This window comes from Portunus trituberculatus, chromosome 40, assembly GCF_017591435.1.
Source record: "Portunus trituberculatus isolate SZX2019 chromosome 40, ASM1759143v1, whole genome shotgun sequence".
Lineage (NCBI taxonomy): Eukaryota > Metazoa > Arthropoda > Malacostraca > Decapoda > Portunidae > Portunus > Portunus trituberculatus.
The window spans coordinates 5,500,001-5,517,408 of NC_059294.1; the positions used below are offsets into that span (position 1 = coordinate 5,500,001).

The 17,408-nt window shown below is 39.9% G+C and overlaps 1 protein-coding gene across 6 annotated transcripts; it reads right to left on the reverse strand.

The window, feature by feature from the left end:
* Positions 1–823: 823 nt before the first annotated feature.
* On the reverse strand, positions 824–17,408 carry LOC123516233 (ATPase family protein 2 homolog). 6 transcript variants are annotated; one of them, XM_045275458.1, is made up of 15 exons: positions 17,213–17,408; positions 16,751–16,810; positions 15,214–15,351; positions 14,649–14,840; positions 14,179–14,358; positions 12,847–13,665; positions 12,462–12,654; positions 11,893–12,010; positions 11,410–11,694; positions 10,988–11,080; positions 10,698–10,748; positions 3,858–3,998; positions 3,219–3,458; positions 2,860–3,024; positions 824–1,073 (listed from the first exon to the last, which is right to left on the reverse strand). In XM_045275458.1, exons 3-15 carry the CDS (start codon positions 15,338–15,340, stop codon positions 855–857), a joined length of 2,823 nt encoding a protein of 940 aa, XP_045131393.1. In that variant the 5' UTR covers positions 15,341–15,351; positions 16,751–16,810; positions 17,213–17,408; the 3' UTR covers positions 824–854. The 6 variants fall into 6 exon arrangements, with proteins under 6 accessions (XP_045131393.1, XP_045131389.1, XP_045131391.1 ...); XM_045275454.1 differs by having other exon boundaries at positions 11,410–11,697; XM_045275456.1 differs by having other exon boundaries at positions 11,410–11,697; positions 17,209–17,408.

Genomic DNA, 17,408 nt, shown 5'->3' on the forward strand with positions numbered 1-17,408 from the left:
CTTATCCGTCCCTGTATGGAGTACTCTTCGCATGTTTGGGGGGTTCCAGTCACACAGCTTTGCTTGATAGGGTGGAATCGAAAGATCTTCGTCTCATCAACTCCCCTCCCCTGACTAACTGTCTTCACTCTCTTTCTCACCGCCGAAATGTTGCATCCCTTTCTATATTTTATCGCTATTTTCATGGTAACTGTTCTACTGATCTTGCTAACTGCATGCCTCCCCTCCTCCTGCGGCCACGCTGCACAAGGCTTTCTTCTTCCTCTCATCCCTATTCTGTCCAACTCTCTAATGCAAGAGTTAACCAGTACGCTCAATCATTCATCCCTTTCACTGGTAAACTCTGGAACTCCCTCCCTGCATCTGTATTTCCAAATTCCTACAACTTGTCTTCTTTTAAGAGGGAGGTATCGAGGCATTTGCTCCCCTAATTCTGGCTGACGGTTTTGGCACTTTTTCTACTCTTTGGAGAGCCAGCGCTCAAGTGGGCTTTTTTCTAACTTTCTTTTTTTTTGCCCTTGGCTGGCACTCTTCCCTACAAAAAAAAAAAAAAAAAAAAAAAAAGGAGAAGGTGTGAGTGGCAGTAGTTGGGGTGTTAGGTAGGCCGAAGGAGAGCAGAGGATATGAGGAATTGAGGAAGGAAACCAATAAACTCTCTGACCCATGCTTTCAACTGCAAGTTTGGCATACTGTCACTGTGCAAGGCATTGGCAAGAAATAGAAAAATAAATGTTCAATATTAATAGAAAAATTCTGAAGATGAGTATAACAAACATACATTTCATTAGCTTATTTCAGAAAATGTAGGAATCAAACAAATATATACAAATATAATAGAATTATATTTGATCCTTTTACCTACTAAGACAATCGTTTCTTTGACTAGTAAAAGCTGCTATTGAGTCTAGCAGAGATATAGGAGTTCTGGGAGGAATGGAAGCAATAGTCATCATCAGCAGATCTTCATTCAGTGATATTGGACTTTGAGATAGTAGTGCCTTTGGATTCTGGTCACACAGCTTTATATACCTGTCAAGAGCTGTAAATGATGCCTCCTGGTATAGAGCAGTGATCTGTTAAAGACAAGAAAAAAAAGGTACTGATTAGTCCCACTCCTCACTTGTTTCTGAAAACAAAATATAATAAAATAAAATAAATAAATAAAATAAATAAATAAATAAATAAATAAATATATAAATAAACATATAAATAAATAAAGCACCTATGAAATGTTCAGTCCAAGAAAAGTAAAAATTTGTTTGATTGGACATGTTCTCTGACATGTTCCAATCCCTCAAACTACTGTCCTATAGCTTTAATCTTTTGCTTGTCTAAAGTTTTTTAATCTATTCTGAATAGGAAGATTCTCAAACATCTGTCACTTCACAATCTTCTGTCAGATCGCCAGTATGGCTTCCGTCAAGGTCGCTCTACTGGTGATCTTCTGGCTTTCCTTACTGAGTCTTGGTCATTCTCTTTTAGAGATTTCGGTGAAACTTTTGCTGTAGCGTTAGACATATCAAAAGCTTTTGATAGAGTCTGGCATAAAGCTTTGATTTCAAAACTGCCCTCCTACGGCTTCTATCCTTCTCTCTGCAACTTTATCTCAAGTTTCCTTTCTGACCGCTCTATTGCTGCTGTGGTAGACGGCCACTGTTCCTCTCCTAAATCTATTAATAGTGGTGTTCCTCAGGGTTCTGTCCTGTCACCCACTCTCTTTCTATTATTCATTAATGACCTTCTTAAACAAACTTCTTGCCCTATCCACTCCTACGCTGATGATACCACCTACATCTTTCCACGTCCTTTCAGAGACGACCAACCCTTCAGGAAGTCAACAGATCACATAGGGACGCCACAAAACGCCTGACTTCCGATCTTTCTAAGATTTCCGATTGGGGCAGAGAAAATCTAGTAGTTTTCAATGCCTCAAAACTCAATTCCTCCATCTATCAACTCGACACAACCTTCCAGACAACTATCCCTCTTCTTCAATGACACTCAACTGTCTCCTCTTCCACAATGAATATCCTCGGTCTGTCCTTTGCTCATAATCTTAATTGGAAACTTCACATCTCATCTCTTGCTAAAACAGCTTCTATAAAGTTAGGTGTTCTGAGGCGTCTCCGCCAGTTTTTCTCGCCCTACCAACTGCTTACTCTGTATAAGGGCCTTATCCGTCCTTATATGGAGTACTCTTCGCATGTTTGGGAGGGGTTCCAGTCACACAGTTTTACTAGATAGGGTGGAATCAAAGCCTCTTTGTCTCATCAACTTCCCTCCTCTGACTAACTGTCTTCAGCCTCTTTCTCACCGCTGAAATGTTGCATCTCTTTCTATCTTTTATCACTATTTTCATGCTGACTGCTCTACTGATCTTGCTAACTGCATGCCTCCCCTCCTCCTGCGGTCTCGCTGCACAAGGCTTTCTTCTTCCTCTTATCCCTATTCTGTCCAACTCTCTAACACAAGAGTTAACCAGTACCCTCAATCATTCATCCCTTTCACTGGTAAACTCTGGAACTCCCTCCCTGTATCTGTATTTCCAATTCCTACAACTTGTTTTCTTTTAAGAGGGAGGTATTGAGGCATTTGCTCCCCAATTTTGGCTGACACTTTTCCACTTTTTAGAGAGCTAACACTCAAGTGGGCCTTTTTTTTTTTTTAATATTTTCTTTTTTTTTTGCCCTTGGGTGGCTCTCTTCCCTACATCATAAAAAAAAAAAAAAATATATATATATATAAATCCATATCCTAAATCCTGTTTATTGTAGCAAATGTTGAATATAAAAATACTAACAAAGAGAAAACCATATGAAATGAAGCATGTACATACATATGAACTAAAATTATGCTTACCTCTGCGCCTGAATAGCCAGTTGTGGCTTCACTCAGCTTGGCTATGTCTAATATCCCTTCCTGTGGAACTCCCTCAAGTACACCTCTCCAAATTTCACAGCGTGTCTCAAAATCTGGCAAGTCCACATGGATGACTTGTTCGAGGAAGCCAGGTCTCAGGAGTGCCTACAACACAGTATACACAAGATCAGCTGGATATACCACAAAACAAAACACAATGGAATTGGAATATCATGACCTTTGTTGTCCTTGGTTATATTAATATAGAAATATATGTTACAGACTAAGAATTATGAACAATATGGCAAGATCCAACAGAATATGTACTAAAGTTGCTTCACTTATATTGTACTCCTTGCCTCATCTACAGCATGGGGTCTGTTTGTTGCTCCAATAACCATAATATTCCTTTGTACAGCTGTTTGTGACATGAGGGATAATAGTTCTGACACTAAGCTTCCACCACCTCCACGCTCCCCACAAAGACTGTCCACCTCATCCATGAACACCACTGAGGGGGCTGCCTGCTGGGCTCGTATGAACACTTGGCTCAATAACTTCTCAGTTTCTCCAACATATTTTGATAGCAGGTTAGAACACTGTTAAAGAAATTATAAAAAGTTATCAGTTTATAGTAGATGTGGTAGATGTACCTATAGAAAATACCTATTAATAAAGAAATGTGGAAAAGATAAGATATGAAAAAAAAGATAACCTAACAAAAACTTTTAAAAATTATGGTACATAAATATTCATAAAAAAAATCCAAAAAATACCGGATAAATGTTATAGATCTAAGGCAATGATTGACTACAAAAGAGCTGGAAGGTGTTAACACAACTGAGATGGATGGATAGTGAAGGAATAATGGTGAGCAGTATTCTTGAGTGAGATACATGAACAGAATCAAAGAAAAGGTTACATCACTTAAATTCTTTATATTTTGGAAGATATTAAAACTGAAGCATCATAAAAGACAGATGAATCATTTAACTAACCTTGAGAGGAAAGAAACTGTAGCTTGTTTCATGAACTAAGGCCCGAACAAACATTGTCTTGGAACACCCTGGAGGGCCATACAGAAGCAATCCTTTCAGAGGGTATTTTTCTGGATCAGAGGAATACAGGCCAATGTTTTTCTGAAAGTAATATTTGTAAAAAATAGTATTCTATATTTCAACTTGCAAGAGGCTATCATTATTGTCATTATCATCATTCTTGTAGGAACAACAGCAGCAAGACTGATCGTAAGGTATGCTTCAACATCCTTCAGGTCTCAATTTCTGTTATATCCTACTAATTACTTTTTTTTTTTTTTTTTTTTAACATAGGGAAGAGGGCCAGCCAAGGGCAAAAAAAAAGAAAGTTAGAAAAAGGCCCACTTGAGCGCTGGCTCTTCAAAGACTTCAAAAAGTGCCAAAACCATCAGCCAGAATTAGGGGAGCAAATGCCTCGATACCTCCCTCTTAACCCCTTCGCGCCGGATGTTAAAAAAGCCCGCCTGTACGTATGATATACGGGTGGTAGTGCCGTGCGCCCAAGTGCGGGAAACTCGTGCAAGCTTGTCATACTTGTCGTCTTTGTGTATTATGCTGCTATTTTTTAGTCACTATATCGCCTTCAGGAAAGTGGATGCTTCTCTCTTCGGAGAGAGAGAGAGAGAGAGAGAGAGAGAGAGAGAGAGAGAGAGAGAGAGAGAGAGAGAGAGAGAGAGAGAGAGAGAGAGAGAGAGAGAGAGAGAGAGAGAGAGAGAGAGAGAGAGAGAGAGAGAGAGAGAGAGAGAGAGAGAGAGAGTGTGACATTTGCTAATATTTTAGACACAAGCGGGACGCATGTAGCTTATCTTCGAGAGGAAGAGGGGAGGGAGGAGGGAAAGGGAGAGGAGAGAGAGAGAGAGAGAGAGAGAGAGAGAGAGAGAGAGAGAGAGAGAGAGAGAGAGAGAGAGAGAGAGAGAGAGAGAGAGAGAGAGAGAGAGATTAGAAAATTTGTTGTTTTTGTATTTGTGTGTGTGTGTGTGTGTGTGTGTTCCCTGCAATACTTCTAAAAACTTGTGCAAGGGAGCTTAGTGCCCCTTTGGAAATGTTATATAGAAATTCTCTGGAATCTGGAACGATACCAAAGCAACTAAAAAGTGCCAACATAACGCCAATCTACAAGGGTGGGTCGAGAGCTGAAGCTAAAATCTATAGACCAGTATCTTTAACCTCCCATATTATTAAAGTATTGGAGAGAATAATTGTAAAAGCTATGGCTACATATCTCGAGCAGAATAACAGAATGAACCAAGACCAACATGGCTATCGTACTGGACGTTCATGTCTCTACTAGCACACTATGAAACCATCTTAGAAAAGCTGGAATATAATGAAAATGTTGACGTGGGCTACCTTGATTTTGCAAAAGCACTTGATAAGGTAGACCACGGCATTTTACTACACAAAATAAGAGAAATGGGCATTGCCGGAAAGCTTGGGATGTGGCTGCACTCCTTTATTACTGGCAGGGAGCAGCGCGTAGTGGCTAGTGGTGCAGTGTCTCAGTCATTTACGATAGCTAGCGGAGTGCCACAAGGATCAGTCCTTGGCCCCATCCTCTTCTTGATCCACATTACTGATATCAACAGACATGTCATACACTCTACAGTAGCTTCGTTTGCTGATGACACAAGGGTATTAAAGGAAGTCTCCTCGAAATCAGATGCTGAGAAACTACAAAAAGACCTCACATCACTTTACTCATGGGCACACCATAATAATATGTCCTTTAATAATAATAAATTTGAACATATACATTATAGCCCACAGGGACTCATCGAAAATATATCTACCTATATTGCACCAGATGGTTCTCGTATCAACACTAAGGAGTGCGTGAGGGACCTAGGAATTACCCTTAGCTCTGACGGCAATTTTACTGAACATATTCAGAATGTGGTACAAAAGGCACGAAGCCAGTCTGGCTGGATCCTCCGTACATTCCGCACACGAAAGAGATGCCCTATGCTGACACTGTACAAGTCCCTTGTCATACCATTAGTCGAGTATTGTTGTCAGTTATGGAGTCCTTGGAGAATAGGAGAGAAACAGTCACTTGAAGCAATACAACGGTCTTTCACCAGTAGAATATCAGACACTCAACATCTCGACTATTGGGAAAGGTTGCAAGAACTTAACCTTTACTCACTGGAGTGGCGTAGAGAAAGGTACGCCATATTATACATCTATAAAATAATTATTGGAAAATCTATTAACAACTTGAATATCCAGTTTACCATCCACCAGCGACGAGGCCGGCTCTGCCATATAGAAAGAGTACATTCTAGAGCAAGCACCAGGGTCAAAACGCTCAAAGAAAATGCCTTCGCCATAAGAGGGCCACAGCTTTTCAATGCACTGCCTAGACATCTACGAGACTCAACAGGGAGTATTGAGAGCTTCAAAAACAAGCTGGACAAGTTTCTACACACAATACCTGATCAACCCAAGCTGCCACACTACCATGCTTGTGCTGCCAGCAACAGCATCATAGATCAGCTGGCGCAAAGACGAGCAGACGGGTTGTATTAGTGGGAGCGCATCAGCGTGGCCACGGGTGGCGACTGCTGCCTAAAACTACCACCACAGGAACCACAGGTGTGTGTGTGTGTGTGTGTGTGTGTGTGTGTGTGTGTGTGTGTGTGTGTGTGTGTGTGTGTGTGTGTGTGTGTGTTCACTGTTTTTGATCTGCTGCAGTCTCTGACAGAGACAGCCAGACGTTACCCTACGGAACGAGCTCAGAGCTCATTGTTTCCGATCTTCGGATAGGCCTGAGACCAGGCACACACCACACACCGGGACAACAAGGTCACAACTCCTCGATTTACATCCCGTACCTACTCACTGCTAGGTGAACAGGGGCTACACGTGAAAGGAGACACACCCAAATATCTCCACCCGGCCGGGGAATCGAACCTCGGTCATCTGGCTTGTGAAGCCAGCGCTCTAACCACTGAGCTACCGGGCCATGTGTGTGTGTGTGTGTGTGTGTGTGTTTTCACGAATGTTACAAGGCGGGACGCATTTAACTTATCTTCGAGAGAGAGAGGGGAGAGAGAGAGAGGAGATGGAGAGAGAGGAGAGAGAGAGAGGGAGGAGAGGAGAGAGAGAGAGAGAGAGAGAGAGAGAGAGAGAGAGAGAGAGAGAGAGAGAGAGAGAGAGAGAGAGAGAGAGAGAGAGAGAGAGAGAGAGAGAGAGAGAGAGAGAGAGAGAGAGAGAGAGAGAGAGAGAGAGAAAGAGAGAGAGATGAGAACAGTCTATGCCATTGGGTAATTTTAGACACAAGGCATGTAGCTTATCTTTAGTGATTGGTGGAGACAAGGATGGTGGGAGGAGCACTAGGATTTCAAGGACAGCATATGGCGTGTGTAGTTGGTATCCAACACACTATACGGGACAACTGAACTGAAGAAAGCTCAGAAAAGAAATATGACGTCTACGTAGGCGTCACCATATTTGCTACTGGGGCTTTATGACGCCTACATAGGCGTCACCGTATTGAAAGGATTAAAAGAAGACAAGTTGTAGGAATTCGGAAATACAGATGCAGGGAGGGAGTTCCAGAGTTAACCAGTGAAAGGGATGAATGATTGAGCGTACTGGTTAACTCTTGCATTAGAGAGTTGGACAGAATAGGGATGAGAGGAAGAAGAAAGCCTTGTGCAGCGTGGCTGCAGGAGGAGGAGAGGCATGCAGTTAGCAAGATTAGTAGAACAGTTACTATGAAAATAGCGATAAAATATAGAAAGGGATGCAACATTTCGGCGGTGAGAAAGAGACTGAAGACAGTTAGTCAGTGGAGGGTAGTTGATGAGACGAAGAGCTTTCGATTCCACCCTATCAAGCAAAGCTGTGTGACTGGAACCCCCAAACATGCGAAGAGTACTCCATACAGGGACGGATAAGGCCCTTATACAGAGTAAGCAGTTGGAGGGGCGAGAAAAACTGTCGGAGACACCTCAGAACACCTAACTTCATAGAAGCTGTTTTAGCAAGAGATGAGATGTGAAGTTTCCAGTTAAGATTATGAGCAAAGGACAGACCGAGGATATTCATTGTGGAAGAGGAGACAGTTGAGTGTCATTGAAGAAGAGGGATAGTTGTCTGGAAGGTTGTGTCGAGTTGATAGATGGAGGAATTGAGTTTTGAGGCATTGAAAACTACTAGATTTTCTCTGCCCCAATCGGAAATCTTAGAAAGATCGGAAGTCAGGCGTTCCGTGGCGTCCCCGCGTGATCTGTTGATTTCCTGAAGGGTTGGACGTCTCTGAAAGAACGTGGAAAGATGTAGGGTGGTATCATCAGCGTAGGAGTGGATAGGGCAAGAAGTTTGGTTAAGAAGGTCATTAATGAATAATAGAAAGAGAGTGGGTGACAGGACAGAACCCTGAGGAACACCACTATTAATAGGTTTAGGAGAAGAACAGTAGCCGTCTACCACAGCAGCAATAGAGCGGTCGGAAAGGAAACTTGAGATAAAGTTGCAGAGAGAAGGATAGAAGCCGTAGGAGGGCAGTTTTGAAATCAAAGCTTTATGCCAGACTCTATCAAAAGCTTTTGATATGTCTAACGCAACAGCAAAAGTTTCACCGAAATCTCTAAAAGAGGATGACCAAGACTCAGTAAGGAAAGCCAGAAGATCACCAGTAGAGCGACCTTGACGGAAGCCATACTGGCGATCAGACAGAAGATTGTGAAGTGACAGATGTTTGAGAATCTTCCTATTCAGGATAGATTCAAAACTTTAGACAAGCAAGAGATTAAAGCTATAGGACGGTAGTTTGAGGGGTTAGAACGGTCACCCTTTTTAGGAACAGGCTGAATGTAGGCGAACTTCCAGCAGGAAGGAAAGGTAGAAGTCGATAGACAAAGTTGGAAGAGTTTGGCCAGGCAAGGTGCAAGCACAGAAGCACAGTTTTTGAGAACAATAGGAGGGACCCCATCAGGTCCATAAGCCTTCCGAGGGTTTAGGCCAGCAAGGGCATGGAAAACATCATTACGAAGAATTTTGATTGTAGACATGAAATAGTCAGAGGGAGGAGGAGAGGAGGGACAAGCCCAGAATCGTCCAAGGTGGAGTTGTGAGCAAAGGTTTGAGAAAAGAGTTCAGCTTTAGAGACAGAAGAGATGGCAGTGGTGCCATCAGGATGAAATAAAGGAGGAAAGATGAAGAAGTGAAGTTATTTGAGATGTTTTTGGCTAGATGCCAGAAGTCACGAGGAGAGTTTGAGTTTGAAAGATTTTGACATTTCCTATTTATGAAAGAGTGTTTGGCAAGTTGAAGAACAGACTTGGCATGATTCCGGGCAGAGATATAAAGTGCATGAGATTCAGGAGATGGAAGGCTCAAGTACCTTTTGTGGGCAACCTCTCTATCATGTATAGCACGAGAACAGGCTGAGTTAAACCAAGGTTTAGAAGGTTTAGGTTGAGAAAAGAATGAGGAATGTACGCCTCCATGCCAGATACTAACACCTCTGTTATGCGTTCAGCACAAAGAGATGGGTCTCTGACACGGAAGCAATAATCATTCCAGGAAAATCAGCATAATACCTCCTCAGGTCCCCCAACTGGCAGAGGCAAAACGCCAGAGGCACCTTCGCTTTGGGGATCCTGCGGAGGATTGGAAAAATAGGACAAGATACAGAAATGAGATTGTGATCGGAGGAGCCCAACGGAGATGAAAGGGTGACAGCATAAGCAGAAGGGTTAGAGGTGAGGAAGAGATCAAGAATGTTGGGCGTGTCTCCAAGACGGTCAGGAATACGAGTAGGGTGTTGCACCAGTTGCTCTAGGTCATGGAGGATAGCAAAGTTGAAGGCTAGTTCACCAGGGTGGTCAGTGAAGGGAGAGGAAAGCCAAAGCTGGTGGTGAACATTGAAATCTCCAAGAATGGAAATCTCAGCGAAAGGGTAGAGGGACAGAATGTGCTCCACTTTAGAAGTTAAGTAGTCGAAGAAATTACTATAGTCAGAAGAGTTAGGGAGAGATAAACAGCACAGATGAATTTAGTTTGAGAGTGACTGTTAAGTCGTAGCCAGATGGTGGAAAATTCGGAAGACTCAAGAGCGTGGGCACGAGAGCAAATTAAGTCGTTGTGTACATAGACGCAACATCCAGCTTTGGAATGAAAATGAGAATAGAGAAAGTAGGAGGGAACAGAGAAGGGGCTACTGTCAGTTGCCTCAGATAGCTGTGTTTCGGTGAGGAAAAGAAGATGAGGTTTAGTAGAGGAGAGGTGGTGTTCCACAGATTGAAAATTAGATCTAAGACTGCAAATGTTGCATAAGTTAATGTAGAAAAAGTTGAGGGAGGTGTCAAGGCATTTGTGGTCTTCAACAGGAGAGGTGTCCGACCTGGGGACATTTTTGGTCCCCTCCCCAGAGGGGGACTCCGAGGCATTGGCCTCACTCAGATCTAAAGCCATTAATAACACTGTACCTTAACCAGAATAACACCTTCTATCCATCCCATGCATCCCACATTTTTCTAGAGCCTTCAATAGGTTACTTTGTCAAATGCCCTACTACAGTGCAGGTATAGGATCTCATAACTATTTCCATTAGTTTCTGACCTCGTAGACTTTACTACATATAAAGGGAATTGTCTGCAGCAAAATTCCAATCTTCCTAACACTGGCAACACATGTGATATGGAGGCACTTATTCCACAACTGCATGTTTTATGAGGAAAACATCATATCCACAAGTGGCATTATCAAAACCATTTTGCATTTTTCATGGCAGAATCTTTAAAGGCACTCATTCATCACTTCCAAGTGTATGAATAAAAGCAAGTGATTTACCTGTAACTTCATTTTGATGCCTTGATAACCACAAATATCATGCCATTTGACCTGTAATAAAATGAGGCACATTATAGTATACAGTTTAAGACTTTGATATTTCAGCTATTGAGTATAAAGCATAAAAAGTTATACATGTAACTGACTTCTTTTTGTCTCTCTCATTTTCACTTAGGCAACAATAGTTACATAGAGCAACCTGTGCTTATTGTGTTATTGGTTAGGATCTAACTACTTGATTCATGTTAGAGGCAAAAAGATGACAATATAGTAAGCATAGACATGCTTACCATTGAAACTGCAGAGTAGGTGTGCCTCAGCATGGTTGGAATTATGTTTTGCATTCCAACATACACATCTGCTTTTGATAACTTGAGATATTCCTTTACAGGGGAGGGAGAGAGAGAGAGAGAGAGAGAGAGAGAGAGAGAGAGAGAGAGAGAGAGAGAGAGAGAGAGAGAGAGAGAGAGAGAGAGAGAGAGAGAGAGAGAGAGAGAGAGAGAGAGAGAGAGAGAGAGAGAGAGAGAGAGAGAGAGAGAGAGAGAGAGAGAGAGAGAGAGAGAGAGAGAGAGAGAGATTATGTTGATAAGTTAATTTACATTAAAATTTGGACAAAATTTTTAAAGAACATCAAAATAACTTACAAATGAGATGCTTGTGAATTTAAGAATAATGATGGTTGATTGAAAAAACTGATGTCTATTATTTCTACCTTTCCCTGAATCCTTTTTGCACAAGCAAGCCAAGCACATCTTATAAGGACGCTCAGATCAGCTCCAGAGAAACCATAAGCTTTCTTGGCTATGCTAGCAATGTCATTTTCATTGAGATCATGGTGATGAGTTGATATCAACTGGTGAAATATTCTCTGCCTCTGTTGAGCATCAGGAAGTGGCACCATCAGTTCCCTCTCAAGTCTGCCAGGGCTGCGCAGCTTTGAAGACACCTGGGATGGCTGGCAGGTGGCAGCCACCAGGAACACTGGTTTTGGCGCAGTCTGCTGATACACTACACAATCAATTTGTCTGCTTTCTAAAATCAGTATCATAATAAATTTTTGAGTGAGTAGTGGGAGTTTGTATGAATTTTTCTTTTCACAAGATCTGTACTCATAGTGCAGATTTGTTTACAATCTTTCTTTAAAACTCACACAAATCTACAGCACATAGTCACTGACCAGCAGTACAATTCTCACCTGTAACATTTGGATTCCTTGAAGAATGAATGAACTAAATGTTTTATCTGCTTGCATCTTGAGATCAGTAGCTGGACACAGACTCTCCACCTCATCTATAAACAATACTGATGGGGCACTGTTGGAGTAACAATGATTAAAAATACAAAGCACATATTTCTCATACTATTGACCTACTCCAAAACATGATACAAAGAAAATAATGATAATATTAATAATGAATAAATATATAATTCAATGTCCAACAGACACAGCAAAATTATGTTTGGGGCCGCTGTGGTACAGTGGAACCATGCATGCTTTGGGGTCTGGGGGGTCTCCAAGCGCACGGGTTCGAATCCTGTCCACGATCCGAGTGTAGGTTGGGCTTGCTCACTCGGGGCAATGGTTTCCTAGCGGGTGGGCTTTGAGATAAGAGGTACCCAAAAAGTATCCCCTTTAGCCCATAAATTCCCGTGAAAAGCCCATAGTATTAAAAAGAAGAAAAAAAAAAATACACTTCATATGCCATATTTCGTTAAATCAAGGATAATCTAAATACTGCACAATGTCTTCAAGCCTTTTGTTACCTTTGACATGCTGTTCCAAATATAAACTGGACATAATCCTTTGTACTTCTGGTTGATTTTGACACAGTGGCCAATGTTAATGTGAATACAGGAACAGACAATTCTGCTGCCACCTCATGTACCATCAGAGTCTTCCCTGTTCCTGGAGGTCCATAAAGCAGCACTCCACTCCACCGGCCCAGGAGTGGAGAGTCTGCAAACAAGTGCTTCATCATATACTCAAAATCAACATCACTCAGTAATAAATTAAGTAAGCAAAGACCCAGTAATATGTCAAAGTGAGAGAGAGAGAGAGAGAGAGAGAGAGAGAGAGAGAGAGAGAGAGAGAGAGAGAGAGAGAGAGAGAGAGAGAGAGAGAGAGAGAGAGAGAGAGAGAAATGCATACCTGTTATACAAGATCCCTTAAGAGCAGTCTGTATCATCTTCTTCAAGCTGCAATACACCTGGTCCTTGCAGTATCCTTCCTGACTAACTGCTTTATGCAAATGCACATCAACTTTCTTGACACTCATTGGTTGTAATATAATCTTGGTACTTGTTCCAATCCTAACCCAAGGTGTGACTTTATCAAGGTAAGACACAGTTTCTGACACAAGTCCACTAATGGATGAAATATCTTTGCTACTTATCTTAGGAGGGAAGGTCACATTCTGATTATGTTGGCTCCCTTCAAAACTTGATTTAATTGGTGTGGATGTAAATATATTAGTTTCAAAATTTGTGACATTAGCAGTTTTTTCTAATTGAATATTACAATGTGGTGCAGGATATGATATCTGAAGTTTTGAAACCTTTTCAGTTACTGATGAGACAGAACCTTCACATTCATCAATTGTGATAAGCTGGGATGGGAAAGTGTCACTCTTTTCAGTGATTGACTCCTGCTCCTCAGCTACATACTCACAACTTGTTTCTTCTTCACAAAATGACTCACAGAGTTTAAAACTTTGAACAGTGAACACAGTATCACTACGCTGCAATGAAGGTAGGTATATCTTGCAGCCAACATTGACTGTGAATGGAGCACCAAGTGGAAAACTGCTATACAGAAAGGCCTTCATTTGCTTTTCAAAGTACAACTTTTCTTCATTGGTAAATGTTTTGCAATATAGTAATTTTAATTCATCAACATATCTGACACTGTCAATCTTCCTAACATATATCAATGCATGATTTTCCAGTTCTGGTAAATACTGTGATGAACCTGAAAATAATAATAAAGTAGACTTCAAATATTACTTTTATCAGGTACAGTAACAAACCACAAAATCATTATTTTATATCACTGTACAGTTATAAGACACCTCTAAGTAAGTATACATGTCATGTAAGTATCTGAGGGAAATATAACTAACTTTCCATTGACTGCATTTCATGATACAAATTGGAAGAAATTGCAAAATTGCATGACAGAAAAGTAAAGAATATTTTGCATAACAAAACTAAGACTTTTTTTCATAATTTTCATTACACCACAAAATAATAAGAACTTTAAGGCAATGGTTAATTTCCTTATGATACACACTTCCTTAAATGATCAAGTAAAAAAATATACATAATGAGTTAGCTTTCATACTTTGCACCTAAAATTTTTTAAAAGAAAAAAATAAATAAATAAAAATAAATACATAAATAAATAATAATAATAAATAAGTAAATAATTGAGATATTTTCTTTCCTTATCAAAAATGCATCAACATACAAAAGTGCCTCTCACCTTGATGGAGCAACAAGTGTCCAATACGCACTCTCTCAGGAATTGCAAGGAATCCACAGGATAAACTGCCAGCTTTGACCTCAACTGGTGTGTAGGCAGTAATGTTGCAACGAATTAGATCTTTCTCATTCATTAAAACTGCCCGATAGTGCAGAGCTGCTAGAATCTTTTTAAGCCATTCTGAAATTATAATATACTTAGAAGATGCAATATACTTAGAATATACTTAGAATGTTGCACATTCTCATATTATATGCTGTTCCTCTTGTACGTACCAATAAACTGAAGTATAACTACATTTTCTTCTGGGATGATCTAAATGATTAAATTACCAGACAGAAAAGGTTGGGCAGAAGTTTAAATTACAGTGGAATCATAGAGGATGAAAATGATTATGACAATGGCTCTACATTAAAAGTTCCTATATCAAAGTGCATGGTATGGTATGGTGTGCAACCCCAACTACTGACCTGGCTCAGCAGCTTGACTTTCATTTCCTATCTTTTCAGTCTTGTTTTGTTGATTGCTGTCACTGAGCTTGCTCTTTAAATTTTTCTTATTCTTCAGTGCAGATTTCACAGTCTCACCATCTTTTTCTTTTGTTTCTACTATGGACTGTTCAGTACCTCCGATAAATGTAACTTGACCAAATAATGAAGAATCTGATGAAAAATATTATCAAAACACATATACAGACTTTTAAGAAATATCTTGCAAGATTTCACATGTTTGCCAAGTAACATGGACAAGTACCGATTGGAAAAAAAAAAAAAAAAAAAAAAAAAAAGCGAATGAAGTACCAGCTATTTTGATGTTTAAGGTCACTTCAGCTCCACTTCATCATTCTGGCATGATGACATAATCAAGAACATTCAGTGAGATTTTGCTTAGTAAAACTTGTCAAATACACAAATAAAACATGTGCAATTTCACACAAAAAAAAAACTTACACACCAGTGATTGGGTTTGAAACCTGAGATTTCTACAAATTACAAAGCAAATATTTGCATGAAATGTTGCACTTTTATCACCTACCAGTAATATATGGATGAGTAAACTGTTTTAGAGTGAGCTCATGACACTCTGCCATGTGAATCTCCTTGGCATAATGTGGCACCCAAGCATCACACTTCAAACAAGGTATATATTCATCAGCAGCCATTATCCCAGTGTCTGAAAATAAGAAGGCATTCAAGTTTCAGAAAAAGTAAATATGTTTCTCTGCTTCACCTAAAAATCACCTCTCCCACAAGTCCTCCAAGATCATTGGGGATGATGGGTGGGGATAAGCTGAAAAGTCATAAATTGAAAACTATTCATTTGTGATAGATATTATAAAGAACATCAATTCACTGTCTCACCAGAAAAAAACATCAGCCACAGCAGAAAATCACTGGCTGGTTGAAACTATAAATTGGCCTTGCAATACTGTCACAACACCAGACAGGCACGAACAGCAACCAGACACTCACATCATCATAGGCAGTTATTTTTATACACAAACTCTATTCACAAGACCTTGAATAGCTTTCCTATGTCTTCTTTAACTGTCTTATTGTGTCACAGTTTCAGTGCCCTCTTTCTCTTTCTGGTTAGTGTTTACTATTAGTCCTTGTCAATAAACCATGACACAACTGCATGCTGTGGTAGTATACTCACAGAAAATGTTGTAAATAGTAAGAACAACAACCTAAGGATGGCCTAAACCATCTAGAGTTTATTGTACAAAACTGTAGTAGAACCCAGAAACAGTTAGATAAGATTAAGCTAAGATAGGTTAGATTTACAGTTAGGTTAGATTTACAGTCAGGTTAGATTATGTCTGTTTTGATTTAGTTGGTGACAGGAAATCAAAACAGACCAAACTTCGGTATTACTCCAGAGTTTCACCACAATCAGCTATGTGTTTTTCACCCGCCTCAAGAGATAGAGGTCCTCATTAAGAGTAATTTGAACCCCATATATACTAGGTGCAACCTTTTAGGTTAGGTTAGATTAGATTAAATAAGGTTTTTTTCTGGACGAAACTAATTTTTTCTGGTAGATTTCAGCTTGTTTTTAATTAATTTACCAGTTGTTTTTTTATGCAAATCATAATATGTTTTGGGGCTGTAAAAAAAAATTGGTTGATTTGCATAAAAAAACAAGTGGTATTTTAATTAAAAGCAAGCTGAAATATACCAGAAAAAATTAGTTTTGTCCAGAAAGGACAAGGTAGTGAAACTCTGTAGGTTTACCGTCATTTGTCCCCTTGAACCTTTTAGGAAATACGAAGTTTGGGTAAACCTCCAGAGTTTCACCACCTTGTCCTTTCTGGACAAAACTAATTTTTTCTGGTAGATTTCGGCTTGCTTTTAATTAAAATACCACTTGTTTTTGGCGCAAATCAACCAATTTTTTTTTACAGCCCCGAAACATATTATGATTTGCATAAAAAAACAACTGGTAAATGAATTAAAACAAGCTGAAATCTACCAGAAAAAATTCGTTTCGTCCAGAAAAGAACCTTATTTAATTTAATTTAATCTAATCTAATCTAACCTAAAATAACATCAATAAAAGATTCAGTTACCTTATTCGTCATCCGAGCCTTCCTCAAGAGTGACGGGCCGCCGCGAGCGCATCACGGCATCTGTGTGTGGCAGGGTTTGATGCGGGAGGCTACGTAGTAATGTCACGGCTGATCACCAAAACACGCTTAAATCTTTAAAAATCTCTGTCGCCATTATAAAAGGTTGCACCTAGTATATATGGGGTTCAAATTACTCGTAATGAGGAGCTCTATATCTTGGTGGATAAAAATCACATAGCTGATTGTGGTGAAACTCTGGAGTAATACCCAAATGATCATATTTGACAAAGAAAGAAACTAATATATATATATATATATATATATATATATATATATATATATATATATATATATATATATATATATATATATATATATGTTATGTTATGTTATATGTACCCTCTATATGCCACTATGCCACAAATTAACTCCCACGGTGATTATTGGTAATAACTTACTTACCTACACCATGCCTCCTCCACCATAACTACTGCTACCACTGCTCCATTTCGGTAAATCACACTTTATAGTTTATACAGTTGAAAAATCTTTTCACTCTGGCTGGGTTTGTTGTTTACACATCTGATATACACATGGCTTGATCTTGATCTTGATTCTACAGGTGTCTCAGGATTTCTCCTGAGCCAGGCGTATCGGC

Excerpts from the sequence above, each read along its gene's own strand:
- LOC123516233 (XM_045275455.1), bottom strand. The coding sequence starts at position 15,340 with ATGGCTGCTGATGAATATATACCTTGTTTGAAGTGTGATGCTTGGGTG. Across the intron at positions 14,359-14,648 it reads AAGTCAAGCTGCTGAGCCAG|AATGGCTTAAAAAGATTCTA; the intron begins GTCAGTAGTTGG and ends TTATAATTTCAG. Across the intron at positions 3,025-3,218 it reads GACCCCATGCTGTAGATGAG|GCACTCCTGAGACCTGGCTT; the intron begins GCAAGGAGTACA and ends ACTGTGTTGTAG.